Below are 24068 nucleotides of genomic sequence, written 5' to 3'. Positions count from 1 at the left end.
GTATTCCAGGGGCAAGAAGTCGGGTGCAGGTGGAAGGAGCAGGAGAGGGCGCAGAAGGTCAGGTGGATCAGGTTCCACTATCCAGAGCACACAGGATGGAGGAAGGTGTCCCAGAGGGAGCAGAGCGGTCAGGGGGCAGCCGAGGCGAGGTTAGCTGAAGAGGGAGGATAGTCATAAGGTCTGATCAGTCTCCCCATAAAAATGAGCGCAAACAGTAAAGCAGAGGGCTTTGCTGGCCTCCAAAAAGTCAGAACAGGAGTCAAACCAAAGCAAAAAGAACATCTTGACTCTTGGACAAGATGATTTTCTCACAATCCTCTTCACCTCTGCCAGTCAAATGATAATGCTTTATTTATTTCTCTTTTGTCCTGGCTCTCCCTCCTTCCCAACTGTTTGGGAACTCCTGCATCCGCAGGCGGGCCAGAAAAAGCTGGCTGCAAAAGATAGCTGTCACTTTAAGAAAATTGAAGGTGTAGGGCTTACGTCACGCGTGCATTCCTCAGCGCACAGAGCCCACACCTTACCCCTACGTCACCAACGTTCCACACTCTGTTCCTATTTTTCCGCCTGCTGGGCAGGTCTGAATTTTCCTGCGCTGCGACTCCCTCCTTTTTTGGCGTTACTTTTTGCTGTCCATCCCTTTTTTCTTAACGATTGGTCATTCATTTTTATTTCAATTTGTGGTGCCTCCCTCTACACATGCCGTATGCGACAGGATTCAAACAGTGGATCCGTTGTCAGAAGCAATTCTCGGCAGCCGAACCCAATCATGCCTGCTTCTGGTGTTTGGGTATACATCATTTGGGTTCAGATTTGGTTTCCAAACCTTCTAGAGTTAGTGTGGACTTCCAAATTAGATGTCCCATCATCGATGGATTTGTTGAATCAACGGAAAGGGCAGGTTCTTCATCCCTCCCCTCAATTGCTGAATTTGGAGGCTTGGTTCCTGAAAAATGTGCCTTCTCCCACTTAAAATTGTCAGAACAAAATCTAACAATCATGTCAGCTTCCAGCAAAGCTTCTACTAAGAAGCAATGTCGTAGCAAATGATTACGGTTCTGTCACTGGGCCCTAGGCCACAACCTTAATCCTCTAGAGGCTTCTATTGATAATGTTGTGTCTTTAATCTCTCATCTAGTTTCCACAGGTATCAAAGTAGACACTTGCAAACATTACTTATTGGCTAGTGGAGCATACCTAAACAGAGAATATAAGTCCTCCTCTCTCTCAAACGAAGATATTCGTAGATACTTTGAGGGCCTTCTATGTTTACATCCCCCTATTTGTCAGCCTCCACCTTAGTGGAATCTCAACGTAGTTTTGTTAGCTCTAATGCAAAAACCATTTGAGCCTATGGCTTCATGCGACTTAGAACGTATAACCTGGAAAACGGCATTTATAGTAGCCATTACTTCAACTAGAAAGATTGGAGAACTCTAAGCTATCTCCACAAAAGGAACCTTATATAGTGTCCCAATAAGGATAAAGTAGACTTTCATACGGTCCCCTCCTTTCTTCCGAAGGTGGTTTCTGATTTTCATCTGAATCAAGAAATGTCATCCTGTTTTTCTTCCTAGGCTGCATGCTTCCGTGGCCGAGGAGACATTACATTATCTAGATGTTGGAAGAACTCTAAAATTGTATTTAGAGAGAGCCAAACCGTTCAGGAAAGCAGACCAGCTCTTTAGTACTTACGGTGGTTCATCTCCTGGCAATAAAGCAGCTAAAGCTTCCATCGCCAGATGGATTGTCTCCTTTATCTTCAAAGCTTATGATACAAAAGGGTTTGCGACTCCACAGAGACTTCGGGCTCATTCCACAAGAGCCAAGTCAGCATTTGTATCCTTTAGTAGGCATGTTCCCATTGTAGAAATCTGTAGAGCTGCTGCTACTGTGGATACACCCTTTGGAAATTATGCTAAGTTATGCCAATAGGTGCTCCGCAACGTGTTTGCTTGAATTCCGTACATGCCGTCTCCTTCACCTTTACATATTCTAAGGCTTCTTAGTCTGGTCCCAACCAGTTGGGAAGGAGGGTGAACCAGGACGAAAGAGAAATGAAAAATTACCTTCATTGTGATTCAGGTTCTCTTAGTCTCTCCCTCCTTCACAACACCCACCCAGCCATCCCCTATAGTAAGCATATACTTGAATTATACTGCCATCGGCGGAACCACAGGAACTGGGTGTTGAACATTGGCGACGTAGCGGTCTAAGGTGTGGGCCTGGCGTGCAGATGGACGCATGTGTGACGTAGGCCCTACACCTTCAATTTTCTAAGTGGCAGCTGTCTTTTGCAGCCAGCTTTTTCTGGCCTGCCTACAGATGCAGGCATTCCCAACCAGTTGTGAAGGAGGGAGAGCCTGGACTAAGAGAACCTGAATCACCATGAAGGTAATTTTTCATATCGCGCTTACACCTAAGCGCTTACATAGAATCTATATATATATTTCTGAGGCTTGTGGAATCTGCTTATAGCACATGCTGTGCATAGGCCGACATCTAGTGGAAGCTGCGGAGTATTAGTTTGTTTTTCAAAACTCGAAAATGGGCATCGACACAGGGTGTGCCAATAAAACTGTCCCTAGTGTGACGTCCACTGTACCTATGATCCCTCACGCGTCTAGGACCCTCAGATTGTTTTTTTCCGCCATACTGGTCGGAAGCATCCCGCGGAGTTCCTGGCCTTAGCCACAGTTTTGCTAAAATATCTTAATGTTTCCCCATTTCTCCACCCCAACGTCGAACCACCGAAGTTCGACACTCGACGTCGGCCCGGAGAAGGAATCAACCGTCGACAGCTGCACGACAGACTTGGGCCTTGGAAGGCCTCTGGCCTCGGCCCTGCAAGTAGGGAGTGTGGGGGGTGGCGCATACTCTACACTCTTTAATATATAGGTACATCTTCTATATATTCCTACAATCATTAGCCCGCTGCCACAAGGTTCGTATGGAGGGTACCCCTTTCCAATTTTGCCCCAAGTGCAACCGCAAGTACCCTTGGGTTGACAGACATGCCATGTGCAACCTCTGCTTGCCGAGGGACGACCCCGAGGTGAACTGCAGAGCGTGTAGTAGGTTTAAACCGAAAACACTAAAGGACTGTTCGATCAAGCGTTGTGCCCACCACGCCAGGCGTCAAGAGGCCATGGCAGCGGAGGGCGCCTTCAGCGATGGCAGCGACGCCGTGCTTTCAGACGGCGAGGGCAACGTGGCGTCGAGAGACAGCCAAGCGCAAGTCCCCGACCTCGGAAGGTCGTCCGGCAGGGCGGCTATGGGGAAAACACCCGGCGACACAGGCGCTACCCACACCACTTCCACCAAACATAAGTCCCACCGAGACTCGACGCGCACGTCAAGTTCTTGGAAAGAGGCACACAGTGAACGGTCCACCGAATCGGTGTCCTCTGGGCGTTCTCGATCTAGATCGCTGCATTGCTCTAGGCAGCCATCCACTGTTGCCAAGAGTGCCTCGCTCCCTAAGGTAACGGAGGTTCGTTCGTCGGAAGACGAAGCCGACCTCTATCCCCAGGCCGCACTCCAGGAGTCGGCGTCAGCAGACCGCTTAACGGCTGTTCCAGAGTCCCAACCTCCACACTCTAGAGATAGGGACACTACCCCCGAACCTCGACGCCGAAAGGCTCTGAAGGGGGCGAATAAACAGGGTAAACACCCTTCCACCAACGGGGAGGGGGGAAAACAACAAAAGAAGCATTCTCTACCTTCTTCCACACCTCGGAAGCAGTCAGACAGGCAAAAACAGACGTACAAGTCTGTCTGTCATTTTAAAGACCCCTGCACAAACACATAGGTCCAGTCAGGACAAGACAAGGAAACTCTCCCAGGAAAGAGTAATTCCCAGCTCAAAGGAATGGTCTAGTGACGACATAGACAGTTATGTCTAGAATGTCGTCTTTGGCAGACCTCTATGCCAAGAATCCTGAACACTGCCTCTCATATACCCCTGACGGGGCTTCACCCTCAGGTTCTAGGGACCCGATACCCCCAAGTAAGAAGTCCCAGGTTGAAGCACCAACACGGTCTTCGGACCCTTTCTGTATACAGCCCTACTCTCAATATAATGAGGATCAACCCTTTATTGAGGATCCTGATTTGGGCATGTTGGGAGACCAATCTGGGACGGGCTACTATGGGGGATGATGAGAACCAAGAGGAGGAAGAGGACGACCCAGAAACCTACGGGGTAGATTCCCCAGTAGACAAAGATCCCCCGGTTACAGACTCCCCGGTCGACAACCAACCTCTCCTGAATGAAGTTCTGTCCAGAGCGGCAGAATACTTCCACATTGACACCAACGGGAGCACAGGAAGAGAGGGACTTTGCCGAAGAATTAGTGGGAGAAAGGAGACCTGTTGCCCAGGCCATCCCTATCCTTAAATCGATAGAAAGGAGGATAGATCCTTCCCTTGTAAATCCCAACCTCACCAGGGCGGTAAACCCCCGGATAGAGATGCCTTTCAGGGCAGCCCAATCAGACCCGCTGTACATATAGGGGCAACTGAAACCGGACTCCCTGGTAGTTACGAACACACGAAAGAGGGCGGGAACACCCCTGTCATCGTCCGAAGCTCCTCCGACAAGGAGAACAAGAAGATTTATGGCTTGGGTAGGAAAGTAGCCTCCACTTCCGCCTACCAGGCAAGGATCGCCAACTCCACCACCCTACTGGCGAGTTACAACTGCCACCATTGGGAGGAAGTCGCGGCACTCATAGACTCCGCCCCAGAACCCTTAAAAGGCCAATTGGCACGGGTTGCGTCGGAGGGAAGAGCCGTGTCCGGTTGCATCTTAAAGGCAACCTTTGATGCCGCGCATAACGCCGGCAGATTGATAGCAGAAAGCACTGTTATCAAAAGACATGCTTGGTTACGCCAATCTGGGTTCAAACCCGAAACACAAGCATCATTAATAGACAAACCGGTGGATCTACTGTTTGGGAAGGCAGTAGAGGACGCCCTGAAAAATGCCAAGGATGAGTACGAGACTCTCAAATCCTTAGGCCAATTAACCAACAAACACCCAAATCAAAGAGGGAATGGCAATTTTCGTCACCCACGCGGACACAATTCCCAGAGAGGAACAAACTATTCCCAGGGGCAGGGTACACCATGGAACAACCACCAGCAGTCTACCCAGAGTTATAGCAGGGGTAATAAGAGAGAATGTGTTAAGGGTAGAGGCAGCCCCAGTAGAGGCGGCGGCACGCCTCCACCAAAACAGTGACGTTCCGTTCAGGGTCCCTTCTCACGCATCCCCAGTAGGGGGGGGACGCATTACCAACTTCACCCAAGCTTGGGATGGGATCACATCAGACAGATGGGTGCTGTCCGCAGGATACTGCATAGAACTTTTAGAGCGTCCCCGAAACCACCCGACCCGTCAAAAAGTACACTCATTAGACCACCAGAAGATCCTCCTCGAAGAGATCGCCAATCTTCTAGCAAAGGACGCAATAGAACTCGTCCCGGGACACCAGTTAAACAAGGGTATTTATTCAACTTACTTCCTTGTGCCAAAAAAAGATTTGACAATGCGCCCAGTATTGGACTTAAGGCCTGCAAACAAGTATGTCAAGCCCCAAAAACTTCGCATGACTACTCTCCAGGAGGTAATCCCCCTCCTAAAAAAAGGGGGATTACATGGCAACATTGGACATAAAAGATGCTTATTTTCATTATTTCCATTTTCCCAGCTCACAAAAGATACTTGCACTTCAAGTTGGTCAGTCAGTACTACCAGTTCAAGGTACTGCCCTTCAGGATAGCCTTGGCTCCAAGGGTATTCACGAAGGTACTGGCAGTGGCGGCGGAACACCTATGCAGGGAGGCAATGTACCCTTATCTGGACGACTGGCTCATCACGGGGGAGACCACAGTAATTTGCAGAACAAACATTCAAAGAACGATCGACCTCCTCTTCGAATTAGGTTTCTCCATAAACGAGAAAAAATCAAGTCTGGTGCCAAGCTCCTCCAAACAGTTCCTAGGAGCTGTCCTAAACACACAAGAGGGGTTGGCCTTTCCATCAGAGGAAAGAATTCGGAATATACTGCTGCAAATTCCGCAATATCAGCCAGATAACGGTACGCAAAGCAATGCGTTTGCTGGACATGATAGCGTCATGTATTTACCTGGTCCCCCACACGCGCCTACGCATGCGTCCCATGCAAGAATGGTTGGCGAAACAGTGGTCTCAGACAAGTGGGACTATCTAGTGGTCGTATCGCCAACACTTGTACAAAGTCTTCACTGGTGGACAAGAGAAAATCTGTCCAAGGGGAAACCCTTTTACGATCCCGAAATACAGGCGGTAGTCACTACGGACGCATGCCTGTCAGGGTGGGGAGCTCACCATCTCCACCACACAGCTCAGGGTCTCTGGTCTCACTCAGTGGCCAAGAATCATATCAACCTGCTAGAGCTTCTGGCAGTATTCAGAGCGCTTCAAGAGTTCGAGCCCTACCTGTTGAACCTGTCAGTGCAGATCCGGACAGACAGCACTACAGCCATGTTTTACCTGAACAAGCAAGGAGGGACTCGTTCGCCAAATCTGTCCAAGGTTGCCCAGAAAATTTGGATGTGGGCACTCAGACGGAACATCTTCCTGTCATCTCAACATGTTCCAGGTGATCTCAATTCTCTGGCGGACGCTTTGAGCTGAGCAGAGATCCCCTCCCAGAGGAACACTAATGGTGTCTACACAGAGAAATCGTAGAAGATATCTTCTCTCAGTGGGGTTTCCCCACTATAGACCTATTCGCCACAAGCGAAAACAGACAGTGCCCAGGATTCGCATCCAGGTTTCCCCAACCAGACTCCCAGGGGAATGCCCTGTGGATGAACTGGTCAGGGATGTTTGCGTACGCTTTTCCACCAACACCTCATCAGGAAGGTGGTCAACAAGATGAACAGAGAATCGATGACGCTCGTCCTGGTTGCTCCCATGTGGGCGAGACAACTGTGGTTCCCACACTTACGCAGACTAGCGGTGTGCAAACCCCTCAAACTCCTGGGCTGGTACAACCTACTGTCCCAACACCAGGGTCAGAAAGTGCATCCGCAACCCAACTCAATGAACCTGGCAGCATGGGTCCTGAGGTCATAGAGTTTGGACATCTCAATTTGCCGCAGAGATGTTTGGACATCCTAAGAGAGTCTAGAAAGCCAAACACGAGGCATTGGTACTTTGACAAATGGAGAAGATTCATTATCTGGTGCCAGAATAAGCAAATCAAACCGGTTGATTGCACTCATTCCACAGTTGTCACATACATGCTCCAACCAGGGTTGGTTTTTAACTCACTAAAGGTACACCTGGCAGCTCCGTCAGCATACACCACCTCCCATAACAAGGTGTCGTGGTGTAAAGTACCAGTGGTTAAAGCCGTCATGGAAGGAGTAAAGAGACTTCACCCTCCAATTTCAAACCCACCACCAGGATGGGACCTTAACGTGGTGATAGCTCAACTCAGGGGCCCCCCATTCGAGCCCATGCATAAAAGCAGTCTCAAACACCTGACTTATAAGACAGCCTTCTTAGTAGCAATTACATCGATAAGAAGGGTCAGTGAAATTCAGGCTCTGTCAGTGCAGGATCCTTTCTTTACAGTTAATAAAGAGAAACTGGTTTTACGCACACATCCTAGGTTCTCGCCTAAGTTTATTTCTAAATTCCACGTGAACCAGTCCATCGAGCTTCTGGCTTTCTTCCAAGACCCACAAAGCTCGGCTGAGGTGAAACTACACACTCTAGATGTGCGTAGGGCGGTCCTATACCATGTAAACAAAACCAGACCGTTAAGGAAAACAGACCAACTGTTTGTCTCCGTAGCTACAGGCAAAGAGGGAGATCGCGTTTCTAAAGGTGCCATCTCTAATTGGATTGTTAACTGTATCCAGCTGTGTTACTCCCTTTCTGAAAAAACTTTGCCTTTCACGCCAAGAGCCCACTCTACAAGAAGCATTGGGGCCACTCTGGCTTTCATTGCAAATGTACCCCTTGACACCATTTGCAAAGCAGCTACTTGGAGCTCTATTCACACCTTTACTCAGCACTACTGCATTGACACCCATTCCAAGACAGATACTCAAGTGGGACAAGCGCTTCTAAGACATTTATTTGATCATGACCCTTCTCACATCCCACCTCCTTCTTCTAACACTGGTCGCTAATCTATGCACAGCATGTGATCTAAGCAGATTCCACAAGCCTCAGAAGAGATGCATTACTCACCGTAATCGTATTTCTGATGCTTGTATCTGCTGAGATTCACATGCGACCCACCCTTCCTCCCCCTCTCAGAGAAGGCGCATGGATGCTTGTAGTCTTATCTATCTGCTTGTATTATCTGTACTCAAGCTACTCCTCATGCTACCTCATGTCAGAAAAAATACAATCTGAGGGTCCTAGACGCGTGAGGGATCATGGGTACAGTGGACGTCACACTAGGGATAGTATTACTGGCACGTCCTGTGTCGACGCCCATTTTCGAGTTTCGAAAAACAAACTGTAATACTCCGCAGCTTCCACTAGATGTCGGCCTATGCACAGCATGTGAATCTAAGCAGATACAAGCATCAGAAATATGATTACGGTGAGTAATGTATCATATATATATATTTTATTTCTGAGGCTTGTGGAATCTGCTTAGATCACATGTTGTGTATTGGCCGACATCTAGTGGAAGCTGCAGAGTATTACAGTTCTTGTTTTCGAAACTCGAGAAGGGACGGGGAAACAGTACATAAGAAGTCCTCAAAGACCCCTCATAGAGAAAAAACTTCTCAGAACGAGAAGCCTAAGGAAACTAGGCCCATTCCTAATAAGGACAAACCTGTAGAGGCTAGACCTAAAAAATCTAGGGTTATTCCTCCCACAGACGAAGATTTAGGACTTCCTTCCCAACCCTTGGTAATCCCAAATTCAGCAGAATGGTCTTCACAAGACATAGATAGGGTCATGTGGAGAATGTCCTTTATGGCCAGTTTCTACGAAAAAGACCCTGCATACTTCCAGAGTATCCAATCCACCTCTCCCACCCCCACCACAGCTCCCTCTTGGTCTCAAGTCTCTACTCGGCCTTCTCAACCCCATTCTAAAAGGTTTCGTACAGAAACTCCAGTGCGTAGCACAGTCGTAGCGCTCTATGACCCAGACTCTGAAAATGAGGACCTCTCAATTGTAGAGGCAGCTGACCCTCAGTACGATGAAGAGGCAGAAGACCCTTATTATGGGGACGATGAGGACCAAGAGGCTGACCCAGAGGCCAATATGTACCCGATAGACTCACCTATCGATCAGGATCCTCCTATAGTTGATTCTCCGATTGACAACCAACCCCTTCTTAATGAGGTGCTAGCCAAGGCGGCAGAGCACTTTCAAATTGACACCCAAGAAGTGCATGATGATGAAGGCTTTGTAGAACAGATTCTTGGGGACAAGATAACGGTGACGCAGTTTACTCCCTTACTCAAGTCAGTACAGCGCAGGATACCCGTCATTCGAAGCCCCTAACCTCACACGGGCTGTAAACCCGTGTAGAAAAGCTTTTTTAACCTACATCTTCAGACCCACTGGATATTAGAGGGCAGCTGATGCCAGACTCATTAGTTGTTACTAAAGCTAGGAAAAGAGCAGGCACCCGCCTTGCTTCCTCTGAGGCCCCACCCGACAAGGAAAGCAAAAAGATTTACACTAAGAGTAGGAAGGGCGCCTCCTCCGCGGCTTACCAAGCCAGAATTGCTAACAATGCTACCCTTTAAGAAATGTCGGCTCTACTATCGTCTGCCCCAGAACCACTGAAATCCCAGCTAGCACAGGTGGCCGCAGATGGGAGGGCAGTGTCAAGTCTCTTACTTAAGACCAATCTTGACGCGGCCGACAATGCCGGAAGAATCATTACTCAGGGTACTGTTATCAATCATCATGCATGGCTGCGGCAATCGGGTTTCAGCCAGAAACGCAGGCCACACTAATTAACATGGCTATTGAACCTAATGTGCTCTTCGGCAAGGCCTTCGAGAACTCCCTTAAAACAGCCAAAGACGAGTATGACACACTCAAATAGTTGGGCCAACTCGCCAACGGCTACACCCCACTGCAGGTCCTATGCTCATGTTAGCAGTCCCGGATGGCTATTCTATACTGAGGCAAGACAGACTAAAATCCAGAGGAGGAGGCATTGCTCTCATTTACAAATGTAGCCTCTCTGAGACTAGCCACCCCTGTCGATGGCCACTAATGTGAACTTTCATCAGTTAAAGTACCACTCGCCAATGCCCAAACCCTTGAAATCCACCTGATCTATTGCCCTCCTGGCCCTCCCGGGACATTTGAGGACGATATTAACTCCATCCTGTCTAGCAATCTCAAAAGCTCTATACAAGTACCTGTACTGGGAGACCTCAATATGGGTTGTAATGACCCATCAGACCAGCTTGCCCTAACCACAGCTAACGTCCTCTCTGAACTTGGTTTCACCCAAGAAGTAAAACACCTATTCACAACAAAGGTAGAATACTTGACTGGGTAGCAGACAATAATTGTCAAGCCAATATTCTCTCCGTCTCACCCCTAGCTTGGACTGACCACCACCTTGTGCCATTCATGCTCTCTACTAATAGACCCCCACCTCCACCATCATCAGGGCTCCACCCACACTAACCAGAAACAAAAAGAGCATTACTGTAGATAGGCTTATCCCGGCCTTACTTCCTACTCTCAACCTGCTCCCAGACAATACAGATCCTGAGAGCCTGGTCGAGTAATACAACAAAATTATGACCACCTCCCTGGACCTGATCGCCCCCTTCAAACTTAGACCTATTAAGCGTAAAACCCACCTGAATAAATGGTTTACCCCCTTCCTAAAACACCTAAGGCAACAAAAAAAACTGCAAGGCCGCCTGGAAAAAATTACCAATCAGTAGCCAACAAACTTAAACTCACTAAACTATCCTCCCTGTACAAAAAATAAATATGTCTAGCTAAACGAATAACCTTCGACGCACGCATATCCCAAGCCAAGTCCAATATGAAGGAACTCTTCACCATTCTCAAAGAAATAGAAACCCCCATAGCACTACCTGACACTTACACTAAAGATAAAAAAAATGGTGCTCAGAGATCCAACACGCTCTAGCCAATAAAATATCCACCTTACAAAACAAAATTTCCAGTAAAAAAGCTTCCCTAAATGACATTACCCCATCCAAAATAACTGGCAATACCAATGCTGATGAATCCACCCGATTCAATTTCACCAAAGTTTCAATTCCTGAAGTGGAAAGAATCATTCTGCCCCTTAAACCTTCTAATTTTCAGGGTGATCTCTGCTCCGCGCAGCTCATTAAGGTTGCAGCCCGAGACCTATCACCTTTCATAACAAAGCTCATCAATGCGTCCTTCTCTACTGGTACCATCCCTACTAACCTTAAACAATCCTGGGTACTCCCAGTCCTAAAGAAAAACGACTCTTGACCCATCTACACCTACTTATTATAGGCCAATCACGACAGTGCTCTTCCTCTTAAAAATCCTGGACAGGGTAGCCTCTGTACAAATCCAAAAGCACCTGGAATTACACCACTTACTTGGTGCCAGACAATCAGGCTTCCGCCCTCAACACGGAAAGGAGACAGCCCTTAACGATCTTAAGACTCAAGTTGATGAGCTTAGGGATAATGGCAAATCAGCCCTACTCCTCCTCCTAGATCTCTCTGCTGCGTTGGACCTGGTCGATCACACTATTCTATGCAACCATCTTAACACAGCAGCACACTTCTCTGACAACGCTGTGACTTGGATTAGATCCTTCTTAAATGGTAGAACTATGAAGGTCTTCTCGCCCATAGCAGCGGCCGACCCTATACATGTTACCTGTGGTGTGCCTCAGGAATCTTGCATCTCGCCCACATTGTACAACATTTTTACCAAGCCCCTTTTCGATGATCTGGATCATCTTGGTATCACCTACACTAATTATGCAGATAACCCAGATCCTCCTCCTGCTTTCAGGAGATTATGAAAAGGATTTGGCCTTGGTGAATAAAGTGTACATCATCATGTAGGCATGGATGGCCATGCATGGACTATGCCTGAATGATGATAAAACCGAACTCATCATCATGGGCACCCCCTCCAACTTAAAAAAAACTAGTATCTGACTATTCCTCATTCACAATTGATGGCAATAGTATCAAAGTAGAACAAGAGGTAAATCTTGACGCAAACCGGTCATTTGCCAAACAGGTCATTTCATTAGCGTCCTCCACGGCTTACACGTGCAAACTCATCCGCACAGGCAAGCCATTTCTCTCTGACACCAGCTGCACCATCCTGGCCAGAGCCCTCATCCTGTCACGCCTCGATTACTGCAATGCCCTCTATCTAGGAACAACTAAAGCCACTATCAGAAAAATCCAAACATTACAAAACAATGCCCTCCGAGCGGCTTTAGGCATCTCTAGAAGAGATCACATCTCTGAGAGTAGCCGATAGAATAATTGTCTCCCAACCAACGACAAAATCCTTCTAAAAACTGTCGCTAACCCACAAATCTCTCAACAGTGCTGCCCCCATTTACTTGGCCGAAAGATTCCACAAACGGATCTCCCTGAGAATACCTAGAACAGCTTGTAGAGACCGCCTCTCCATTCCTAGCTTCAAACGATCTACAATCTGAGGCAACACCTTCCCTGTGAAAGCAGCCAAATTGGGGAATTCCTTACCTCCTGCACTGAGAATTGACCAATCCTACCAAAACTTCAGTTCCAACATCATTATGTGGCTGAAATCCAATTGATCACCAAAAATGATAACTCCTGCTTAGCAAGTAGCTAGGACCCATTGCCACTATACCCTTGCTTATGCAGTACATCCTCCCGCTCCCCTCAACCTAACACCTCGTGGCAACCACAACTGCCCCACCTATTGCCTGTATATTTTACTCTACAAACACCTAAACCTTGCATACATTGTTGTAAGATGTCTGTTTCATTTGTATATACCTTTCTTATTCCCTCAACCTGTAAATTCGCACCCTCTGTATATACCCTTATGTAATTAATAATTGTATGTTGATTTTATACCTTGCTGTTGTAACTAAGCTTCCATATACTTGTAACCGCTGCGCCCTGTTACCTTCGGGTATGTTGCGCATTATAAATAATAAAACAAACAAACAAACCAAGAAGCCACCCGGCCAGAGGGGTAATGGCAATTTCCGCCGTTTTCGCGGCCAAGGTTCTCAATGGGGGTCCAATTACAGTCAAAACCAAAGCTGCTCCTGGTGAAATAATCAGTCAGTCCTCCCAGGGCTATCCTAGAGGACAACACAGAGGTCGTGGAAGGGGCAACTCTTCTAGTGACATTCCGCTTCATCTGCCCTCCTATGCCTCTCCAGTAGGAAGGAGCATTTCCAACTTCACCCACGCATGGGAGGGAATCACCTCAGACAGATGGGTGCTGTCCACAGTAGCAGGCGGATACTGTATCAAACTCCTCCAAGGACCCCACAACCACCCCCCATGACAGAAGATCCACTCAGTAGAACACCAGTGTATCCTCCTCTAGGAGATAGCCACTCTTCTAATAAAGGACGCCATCAAAGTCGTCCCGGCCAACCAGGTAAACAGAGGTATTTATTCAACTTACTTCCTTGTGCCAAAGAAAGATATAACAATGCGCCCAGCAAACAAGTATGTCAAGCCACAAGTTCTGCATGACTACACTACAAGAGGTAATCCCTCTATAAAAAAGGGGGATTACATGGCAGCTTTGGATATGAAAGATGCCTTTTTTCATATTTCAAACTTCCCAGCGCACAGAAGATTCTTGTGTTTCAAGATGGCAAACCAGCACTACCAATTCAAGGTGCTGCCCTTTGGAATAGCCTCTGCTCCAAGGGTATTCACAAAGGTACTGGCGGTGGTGGCAACGCACCTACGCAGGGATGCAATCCTAGTGTACCCTTACCTGGACAACTGGCTCATTACAGGGGAGTCCCCCCTAATTTGCAGACAAAACATTCAAAAGACAATAGACCTCCTCTTTCAATTGGGCTTCTCCATCAATGAGAAAAAGTCAAGCCTAGTGCCAAACAGTTCCTAGCAGCAGTCTTAAACACACAATAGGGGTTGGTCTTTCCATCAGAGGAAAGAGTAAAAAATGTGTTACTGCAGATACCGCATTATCAGGCCGGCCGCCAGATAAAGTGCACAAAGCTATGCGTTTGCTAGGCATGATGGCATCTTGCATGTACCTAGTTCCTCAGGCGCGCATGCGACCCATGCAGGAGTGGTTGGCGAAACAGTGGTCTCGGGCAAGTGGTCAGTGGGACGATCTAGTGGTTGTTCTGCCAACACTTATACAAAATCTTTGCTGGTGGACAAGGGACATTCTGCTGAAGGGGGACCCCTTCTACGATCCAGAAATGGAGGTAATTGTCAAGACGGACGCCTCTCTAGCGGGATGGGGCGCTCATTACCTTCATCACACAGCTCAGGGTCTGTGGTCTTGCATGGCAGCCCAAAAACACATCAATATGCTACAACTTCTGCCAGTATTCAAAGCCCTTCGGTCATTCAAATCCCATTTAAACAACTAATCAGGGCATGTCCTGACAGACATCACTACAGCGATGTTTAAGATCAACAAACGGGGGAGCAGGGGGCACACGTTCTCCAAATCTGACCAGGCTTGCGCAGCAAATTTGGAAATGGGCACTCAAACGGAAGATGTTCCTATCGTCATAGCATGTTCCAGGGGAACTCAACTCTCTAGCAGACTGATTGAACAGAGATCCCCTACCAGAAGAACACGAGTGGTGTCTACATGGAAGAGTCGTAGAACACCTCTTCTCTCTATGGGGGTTTCCCCACAAAAGACTTGTTCGCTACAAGCGAAAACAGTTAATGCCCAGACTTTGCGTCTTGGTTCCCCCAGCCAGGCTCCAAGGGGAACGCCCTATGGATGAACTGGTCAGTGAAATTTGCTTATGCTTTTCCCCCAACACCTCTCATGAGGAAAGTGGTGAACAAGATCCACATGGAACCGATGACGCTTATCCTAGTTGCTCCTATGTGGGCAAGACAACCATGGTATCCACATCTACGCAAACTGGCGATGTGCGATCCCATCAAACTCCTGTGCCCGTACAATCTACTCACACAGCACGAGGGACTAACAGTGCACCCCTGCAGCCTCACTCAATGAACTTGGCAGCATGGCTCCTGGAGTCAGAGTTCGGACATCTTAACCTGCCACAGAGATGCATGGATATCTTGAAAGAATTAAGAAAACCAAATACTAGACACTTACTTTGACAAATGGAGAAGATTCGTAATTTGGTGCCAGTCTAAACAAATCATCCCGATAAAATGTACTCCTTCCCACATTCTAACTTACATGCTCCATTTGCTAGATGCGGGGTTAGTTTTCAACTCCCTAAAGGGTGGTGTGACTAATGTCCAGATTGGCAGATGGTCCAACCAGTTGAGCTGTATTGGAGATCTGTGTTGAAGGGTGATTAGGGTGGTGGTGATGAGGACAGGGTTATTACCTTTCCTGGGCGTGTGGTCTTTTGTGTGCTATGTGAGATTGTGTCGAAGGCAGTGGAGATTTCTCCTTCATGGACTTGTTTCCATGGTTGCCTAAGAAGCTGGAGTATTTTTGACTACACCCTCATGCTCCTCCCCCTTCCCCACCTACCCCCGACAAACATGAGCGACTAACTGCCAAACTGCGAGATGCAAAGCAGTTCTTGCTTCCCATGCTCAACTTGACCTTCCACCATTTGGATATGGCCGCAAGCGGAATGAACCTGGGTGTAGAAGAGGTCCGTCTAGTTACGCGAGGTGCTGCAACCTCTGTTTGACTCTCGTGCTCTTGGGGTCGGGGTGGAGCTGGTTGCTGTTTTGACTTGATTTGATGAACAGAAGTTATTCAAGGAGGATAAGTTTCTGCTTATAAACAGTAAGCCCCCATTATTTTAGTAGCCTGTTGGGGCTTTTTCTCCTAAGATTGATTCTAGCATTCTAGCAGCAGACATTAACTACGTTCCCAGGCTTGGGTGGCCTTGTCAAAGAGAAGTAAATGTGATGGGGGCCTGACCGGAGTCACTGAACATTCCCTACTGGTCTGAGGGCAGTCACCAATTTGCTCCATGTTCGGAGAGTGGTCTTGAGGGACCAGTGGCTCCACTGAATAGTGGTCTCTGGCAGCTGCCTTTCTCTTCCTTCTCTCCCTCTTCCTTTCCCTCGTAGAAGTTCGTTTCTACTGTTTATGGCCACATTTCATGTCCAGGTGGAGAAGGGTGCCACCAAGCGGGCATGGGCTTGTTCTTGCTGGTGTTTGCTGTGGACAAGAATATGGGAAGGTAGAGTCTAATCTTTAACCTGTGCTGATTCAACAGATGCCTGACGAATGCTCCCTTAAAGAGGGTGAACTCTATTTAATGCTATCACCTTGCAAACTATTTAATGCTATCACCGTGCAAACGACTAAGAAAATTATACCTGAAGTTCAGATTAAACATTAAACATCTTCAAAACGAAAGAAGTTCTAATTTGGAGAAGGTCAATTGAAACAAGTAACTCCAAGTGCAGGTTGTGTGCTAGAGATGACGAAACCCTAAAGCATCTGATATTGTTTTGTGCTGAATTAAAGGATCAGCGCGAACTATGCTTAAGGCGTGAGAGGAACCGAGTTCTGACATACAATGCAGAAGAATGGTGGAGGCATCTATACACTGGCGAGAGCAAAACCCTAAGGATCGCCACAATGAGATTTCTAGATCAAATCCAAAAATGTTTAGAGACCAATCCAATAGAATCAGCTGACGAAGAGCCGCCACAAATATAGGTGAAGTCATCGATTGACAGAAGAAAGTGAAAGAATGAGAAGAGAGAAAAGAGAAAAAAAAAGGAAAAAAAAAAAAAATTGGAAATGTTAGTTCTTTTATCCTATATAGTTTTTTGTCTTGTTAAGATTTTTTTTTTTTCCTTGTCTCGTACACGTAATGTGTTCTTATAGTTATACATTTCGAAAAGTTTGTAAAAACTAAATGAAATAAAAAAATAAAAAAAAAATAGAGGGTGAACTAGACTGAGATGTCATCTGTAGGGTGTTGCATAGCGATTTGTACTTTGACTGGCTATTGAGTACTTCACCCTCTTAGATGGCGGGTGCCTCCCCATAGGACTCAAGATTTCCCAGTCCACCCTGGCTATGTCAGAGGATCTTTATTGGCACATCTGGGGTGCAGCCAGGTCTCTGGGTGTTTACAAGGAAGAAAAGGTTTGACATTGCAGCAAGTGTTTCAACACTAGCACTGAGTGTTTTCCCCGTGGTGGGTCCAGAATGCTCTTTCTCACAGCATTTTACATCCAAATTTTCCTAAACACCCACCGACCTTCCCCTACCGTGTGTGGAACAGAACATTATTAATCCTCATAGACGTTACTGTTCTGGGAACAAGCTGGGGGATTGGGTGCAGTAATCTGACCTGTGTCGTCTTGACATCTCGTAATGGATCTGTGACCTTTTTGAACTCCTGGACCTCATGGCTACATCGCTAGATGTAGGAAGGGAACTAAAGTTATACCTGGAGAGCATAAAAGGATGTTCTGATATATCTTTATTTGGGGGATTCTCCCCCATCCCCTTCAAAGTAGCAGGGAGGGCTTCCAAGGGTCTTCTGGATAGGGCCTTCTTGAATACACCTTGGAGGGGGGTATGGCTACTCATTCTGCTTGCATGCTCGCGCTGTACAAGCAAAATAAGTTTCCGGGGCTTCCATTGCTAGGTACCCTTGGAAGTCTGCAGCAACATGGATGGCTTCACATGTGCTTTGCAAGAGGTGTGCTTTGGACCTGAGCTCAAGCTGATGCACAGTGTGGCCGAGCCATGATTAAATACCCTGTTTGGTTGATAGATATTAGTGGATACCCACCCTTTCTTATCCAGTGAATTTGTGGGTAAACTATCATACTTGTCTGGAGGGTGGCAGGACAGTGCTTAACTATAAGGGACAGAAGTCACTGTAGTGATTACTATAGCAATAGGCTCTATCCCTTTTTCTTCCAAACAACCCGCCACTACCCCTCTCAGGGTAGTAAGAACACCCTTTAAGACATGAACATAGAGGAAAATGACTGTGGATTGGAAGCTGGTGGGCAGGAAGTGGGGGGAGGTCTTTCCTTGTTGGTGTGGGGCTCTCAAGGCTAAATGAAGGGTGGCAGAACACGGACTACCAGTGCAAGAGCTAATACGGCCGTTAACGTGCAATACCATTTTGAGCACTTAAGGGTTGGGAGGATGGACTGACTTCAATGATTGAGATCCATTACAAATGGCTACTTTTAGGTTTCAATAAGGATGTGTGTTGTGACCTTGGTGTGTGTCTGAGAGATATTGGGAATCCTGCCATGGTTGATTGTATGTTTTTATAGCTCAGGTGAACGATGTATGCGTGTGCCATCTTCTGACAGACTTAAAATTGGCTAGTGCACCAAAAAAAGGGGCCAACCTTCATGAACTGTATTTTGCAACCTGTTCGAGCAGCAATTTGTGGACAATGTTGGGAACATCTATAGTAGCAGGTAGGTTTTAAAGCATATTGGGTTAGTAGCATTGGTCAAACTACCAGATGCATGGTGCACTCATTTATTCAACTGGCCCCCAATGGCCTATCATGCTGACACTTTGGGCATTGCCGTTTAGATGAGTTTGAGATTAGCGTGCGCCTGGGTGGTTTGTAGAAAAGTCTTGGTGCATGAAAAAGTTCAGGATGGGGATGGCAATTGCTTCTGATGAAGTTTGGAAGGTTGTGTTGCCTTGTGCTTTATCCTGCTCTTAATGAACCTTGTTCTACTTGTGGTGTTCCCTCTTCTATACGACCCACTTAACAGTGGGTATTGTTTGCTCAGTGGAAATCTGTGAATGTGAGAAATTCAATAAGCTTGCTCCTAAATAGTGGATGGGAGCTCTTTTTGCATCGTGTTTAATAATCACCTTTCTTTGAAATGGCAATTCACTCGACGTGATGCCTACAGCTCTGACAATTAAGCAATACACATTTTCAATGACAAAACTGACATTACAGTAGATTGGCAGTGAAAAGTGCATTCATTTGAATGTTACTTGGTTGGTAGATACGATGCATTTTTTAATTTTTTTATTTAGTTCTGTGTTTCCATCCAATACGTACATATTATATTCAACATTAACAAAATTCATGCCAAATACCATTAACAATAACAAACATGAATAACCCCAGTACAACGTTCTGAACACACGCCTTTTATTGATGCTTCTAGTACTCCTTACTTACCTTGACACTTGGTGTTTCAACACATGCCTTTTAGTTAACATGCAGTGTCTGCTCCCCTTCTACACTCCCCAAACTTGCATTCATCATTCGTTTATCTCCCCTCCGTTCTTATTTCACACTCCCCCACAGCTCAGTGTTCACTATTAGGGCTTAACAGCGTCTATATATGTATTCCATATGGAGTCTATACCTTCTTGTTCATTATCTGTTGTCTTCCTGCTTACGTCTTTCTGCCGTTAACCATCTCCCTTGACCATATCCACAGCGAGAATATAAACGTATTGTATAGTGTTTCCCATCCTAATTGTTATAAAACCCAGCAAATGTACCTTAATCAATGTGTCCAAATCGCTCTAGTCTCGCCAGAACGCCTGCACTACTTAACATTCCCACCACATCTGGATAAAGGTGGCCAAAGGCTTTGAATGTTTAGGACACTTACCGTCCACTTGTGCACACATTTTATGTACCAGTACTGGTGGGATGTGTGCACGCATCAGGCAATTAAAGTGGATCAGTTTAAACCTCCTGTTCCGCTTTACTTATTTAATGAATGGGAAAGGGTCTTCAGGAACACTGTCTTCCAATGGACTTCGCAAGTCGTCTTCACATTTACTACGTGCTTTATGAATACATACTGTTTCTTTATACATCCTCTGTAAATCGATGCGATTAAACTACCTTCATCTGCCAGGAATAAAATGGTATTCTTTACTTCATGTACCTTCGGTTCCATCGGAAACCCAGTCCATGTTCTTCATCATTGCGCTGCTAGACTGGCATATAACCATTTTCTTTCAAGGGTTCTATTGCTGCATACCTGCTGTATATTCTTAAAACCTGCCTCCCTCGTCACCCCCACCTTCTCATTTCTCTGCGCCTCACATCTGCCACACATCCATTCACCAGTTTCACAGGAATGCAGACCTTATTTCAGTTGGAAAGCAGGGGCATGTATAAAATATTGAACATTCAATGTGTTGCTCTAATTTGCAGCTACACTGCATCTTTTCCAATCAATGGTGTTTAAACTTTTTGCAGCGTTATTCCTGTCTTGCAAACAATTCAGCATTTTATTCCCTCCAACATGTGTCGATTGCTTGCTTAACATCAGAAGAATGCTTTTTGAAGGCTATGGTTCATTGAGCCAGTTTGACATCAACTTGTGTTAAAAATCAGTATCATGTAATATGCAGGATGAAAAACAAAATGCACATAGTGCAGTTGCTTTATCAGTGGTTAGTGTTTCATCAGACGTAAGTGGAAATGATAGAAAGATTAATGAAATTGCCATTTGTATGGAATATCGAATTACATGCACAGACTGTCGACCACTAGTAAGACAAATGCTTTACGATTTCAGACAGTGGGAGTAGCTCACCTTTGCCCAAGTATGCCTCCTCTCCCAAACCAAACAACAGCTACATGTTCAAACGAGAACCTCCAGAGGGATGTGAGCGAGTGAAGGTCTTTGAGGAAATTTCGTAAGTAATGATTTTTATATCCGCTGGTGTCTGTAAAGCAATTGTATTGGGTACTAATATTTTCAGTTGAATCGACTTATCCAGCTACTCTTGCAATAGCCAATCCGGTTATTTTGTTAAAGTAGTGTGTTACGGTGTTGAAGAAATTGTAATCGGATTATCAATGAGGCCCTTTGTATTTTGAGGGTATATTTGAAAGTAGAAACCATGCAATGTGTCTCTCTTAAATCACATGCATGGCTAATTGTATGTATGAGACAGTGCCACATTTCAAAGTGTAATCATTTCTCCTTATGCTAAATTGATTGGTGTTGAGATGGATTTCTAGAATCTGGCCTGGCTAACCTCTCAGAGCTCCTTGTTCATCGTAACTAGGAGCTCTGAGAGGTTAGCTAAACCCCAGTCAGGTACGTGGATGAGCAGTGAAGGATTAGTGCGAGTGGCGTCAGGGGCCCTCAACAAGCCCGCACAGAGTATCACACAATTCAATTTATACAGTTATAAAAATATTTTATGCTTTTGGAACACACTGAAAAATGAAACTAGCAGGTAGTGCTATCACACAACAATCTGATGCATATATATACACAATCGCCATTAGGGTCACTTAGTAGACATTAAACAACTTAATCAAGCAAAGCAGGTAAGTAATGCAGTTGCAATAAATGATGGGAATCCGTCACAAGTACAATATCCTAACTTTAGAAGTCCAAACCCTAAGATGAATGGTGCCTTGTGACCAAAAGTCACAGGGTCCAGCACAGTGTTTCTCGCAGGTAAGTATTCTCTTTCAAAAAGTTGCATTGAGCTTATGGTGATGATTAGTTTCAAACGATTACAAAGTTCAATAATTTGGTTACGTTTTCTCCTCTGGGGTTGCTGGAGGCTCGATCTTAAGCCCTTTATCCAGGTGATGGGTGCCCAGGAGTTGCGGTTTGCTCGATTCTTCGGTCTCGTGCAACTGTAAGTTGCAATCCTTGATGGCGAAGAAATGCAGATTTCAACGATGCAAAGCTCTTCAGGAACCTTCACAGGATGGAGAAAGGAGAGTTCCAGCGACTAAATTTTTCGGGCGACGACAGGCATCCATCCAGTTGCGGTCACAACAGCTGCTCCAGGACAGGTTGCCTTGAGTAGGAAGCTGGAATTCGAGGAGAAAGGTGACTTGTTGAACAAGCTGGCGACCAGCAGAGTTCAGGACATGAACGTGTAACAGCAACTGTTCTGGCGAGGTAGCCCACGGTAGAGCTGGTCAGTCGAACCCTGTCTAGGTGTGGGACCTCACTGGGAGTGACTCCCCCTCATGGGGACAACAACTCCTCATTCTGACAAGGAACTCCCGGTCCAGAGAACATTATCGGCCCACATGGGAATTGGAAAAACTGTTGTTACTTCGGTTTTGAAAACTTCTCTTTTGAAACCACCAGTGACAGTTCCTCTAACTCTTTAGTTTCAGGTAATGCTAGATCTTTCCAGAATTCCACAGTCAAAGAAACTCAGGAAAACCCTTGTATTTGCGATATTGCTTTGGTTTCACTGAATAGTGACATTTCCTCCAACTCTAACTTCAAGTAATGATGGGTTCTGTCTGAGTGCCACATTCCAGGGAAGACACACTCCTTTTTACAGTGATGTGTACCTAAGCACTCGAGGAACGGTGGGGAATCTCCTGCCCTGGGAGGAGACTGAATCCTAGGCAGAGGCGTATCAAAATGGGGAAGATTTGCTGGAGAGGCGGAGCTATGCTAGACCGCAGAGATGGCGATGGTGTAGAGAACAAGCCCAACACTAGCCATACGCTGGAAGGCCGGTGTACCATCCGGCCGAGAAGCCAGGGTCGGAGGGAGAGGCAGAGATTGGGAAGCACCAGTTTCCTCTGGTGGCGCAACCACGAGAATGCCATGGTAGGCCTGGGGCTTAGCAACTGATGCCGAGCCAGAATCCCCATGCCCAAAGGACTTTACCTGCCGAGAGAAGCAGCACTAGGGAAGCAAACGCTCCCACAGAGACCACTGCTGAGCGGTACAGATACTGTGAAGTGAGGCTGGGGAAGCCTACAAGGTTACGGGAACCTGAGAAACCCTAAGGGCAAGCACATCTTTTTTGTTCTGATTCACAAGGGCAAACACTTTGAATTAAAGTTGGGGAAGTTGGCAAGGTTACGGGTCCCTGAGAAACCTGAAAGGGGCAAGCATCGTATCTGAAATTGCTTGATATATTCTTTTTATGTTTTATTCTATCTTGGTTGAAAACATTTCAACCTTAACAAAAACATTTAACGTAACATTATTTTTGCTTTAACAAATCAAAAGCATATTAAAACATTTTACATAACACGAATTTAAATCATAAAAGAAAAAAAAAGAATGGAAAAAAAACAAACATCTCAACTAAAAAGATACTGGCAAACAGATGTGACAATATCACTAAAAAGAAGCATTTTATGATGCGTCCCAATATTAAAATTAAAACAAATTACCACATGTAAAATCCCAAAGCAGCTTTCATACGCATAGCTAAATACTTTTCTTACTCCGATTTAGAATTCTTTTAAAACAAATCGTCATCAAAGACCATGAAACCGCGTTCCCTATCAAACATCTCTGCCATTAGTATTCACTTTAACCATTTAAGTGCCATGGGTATTTCCCCCTCAGTGCCAAGGCCTTTTTTGGTGATTTCGGTATGTGGCATTTCAATGGCTTGTAACATTTTTGTTACATGATATATCTCATCCAAATTTGGCTCCTTTTCCCCCCACATGGAGGCGGTCGTAACGCCACCCAGGAATCCTAGGTTGCTGTAGGGGGCTGAGAGAAAATAAGCAAAAATGGTGAAAATATTGTGTTTTTTCAAAAAAATCCAATAAAAAGACGTACAAAGAAGCCTGTGGTTTTTTCCTTGTAAGAACTAGGAACAAATGGTTTGCTGTGCTGAATTCCCCAATTTCCTGGTTTTCAAGAACAGGTTGAAATGGTTTTGTGAGAGGTAGGCGATTTTGGCAATTTTTGCCATTTGGGCATGCATGGACGGAATGGAAGAAAAGGGTAGGAAAGCCGAATTGGATGACAGAAAGGCATATATTTCTGAAAAGTAGACAAAATTCCAAGTTTAGGAAGGGGTGATTTGCGTAGGTTGAGCAACAACTAGGTAGGGGAAAATGACATAGATTGTGGTAAAAGCAGTAAAATGACCTAAAAAAAGTTGTGGTGGACATGGTTGGCTTGGCACG

General features: G+C 46.0%; 1 protein-coding gene across 2 annotated transcripts in view; it reads left to right on the top strand.

The window, feature by feature from the left end:
* Window positions 1-24068, top strand: part of GLCCI1 (glucocorticoid induced 1) — a 654614-nt gene that overhangs the window by 529847 nt on the left and 100699 nt on the right. For both annotated transcript variants that reach the window (XM_069648520.1, XM_069648519.1), the window contains exon 7: window positions 20716-20836. In XM_069648520.1, the coding sequence (XP_069504621.1) occupies window positions 20716-20836 (121 nt within the window). The remainder of the gene's footprint in view (window positions 1-20715; window positions 20837-24068) is intronic.

The sequence above is a fragment of the Ambystoma mexicanum genome, chromosome 2q (genome assembly GCF_040938575.1).
Source record: "Ambystoma mexicanum isolate Mex_15411 chromosome 2q, UKY_AmexF1_1, whole genome shotgun sequence".
In the NCBI taxonomy this organism is placed as follows: Eukaryota; Metazoa; Chordata; class Amphibia; order Caudata; family Ambystomatidae; genus Ambystoma; species Ambystoma mexicanum.
This window is presented reverse-complemented; position numbering and strand designations above follow the sequence as displayed.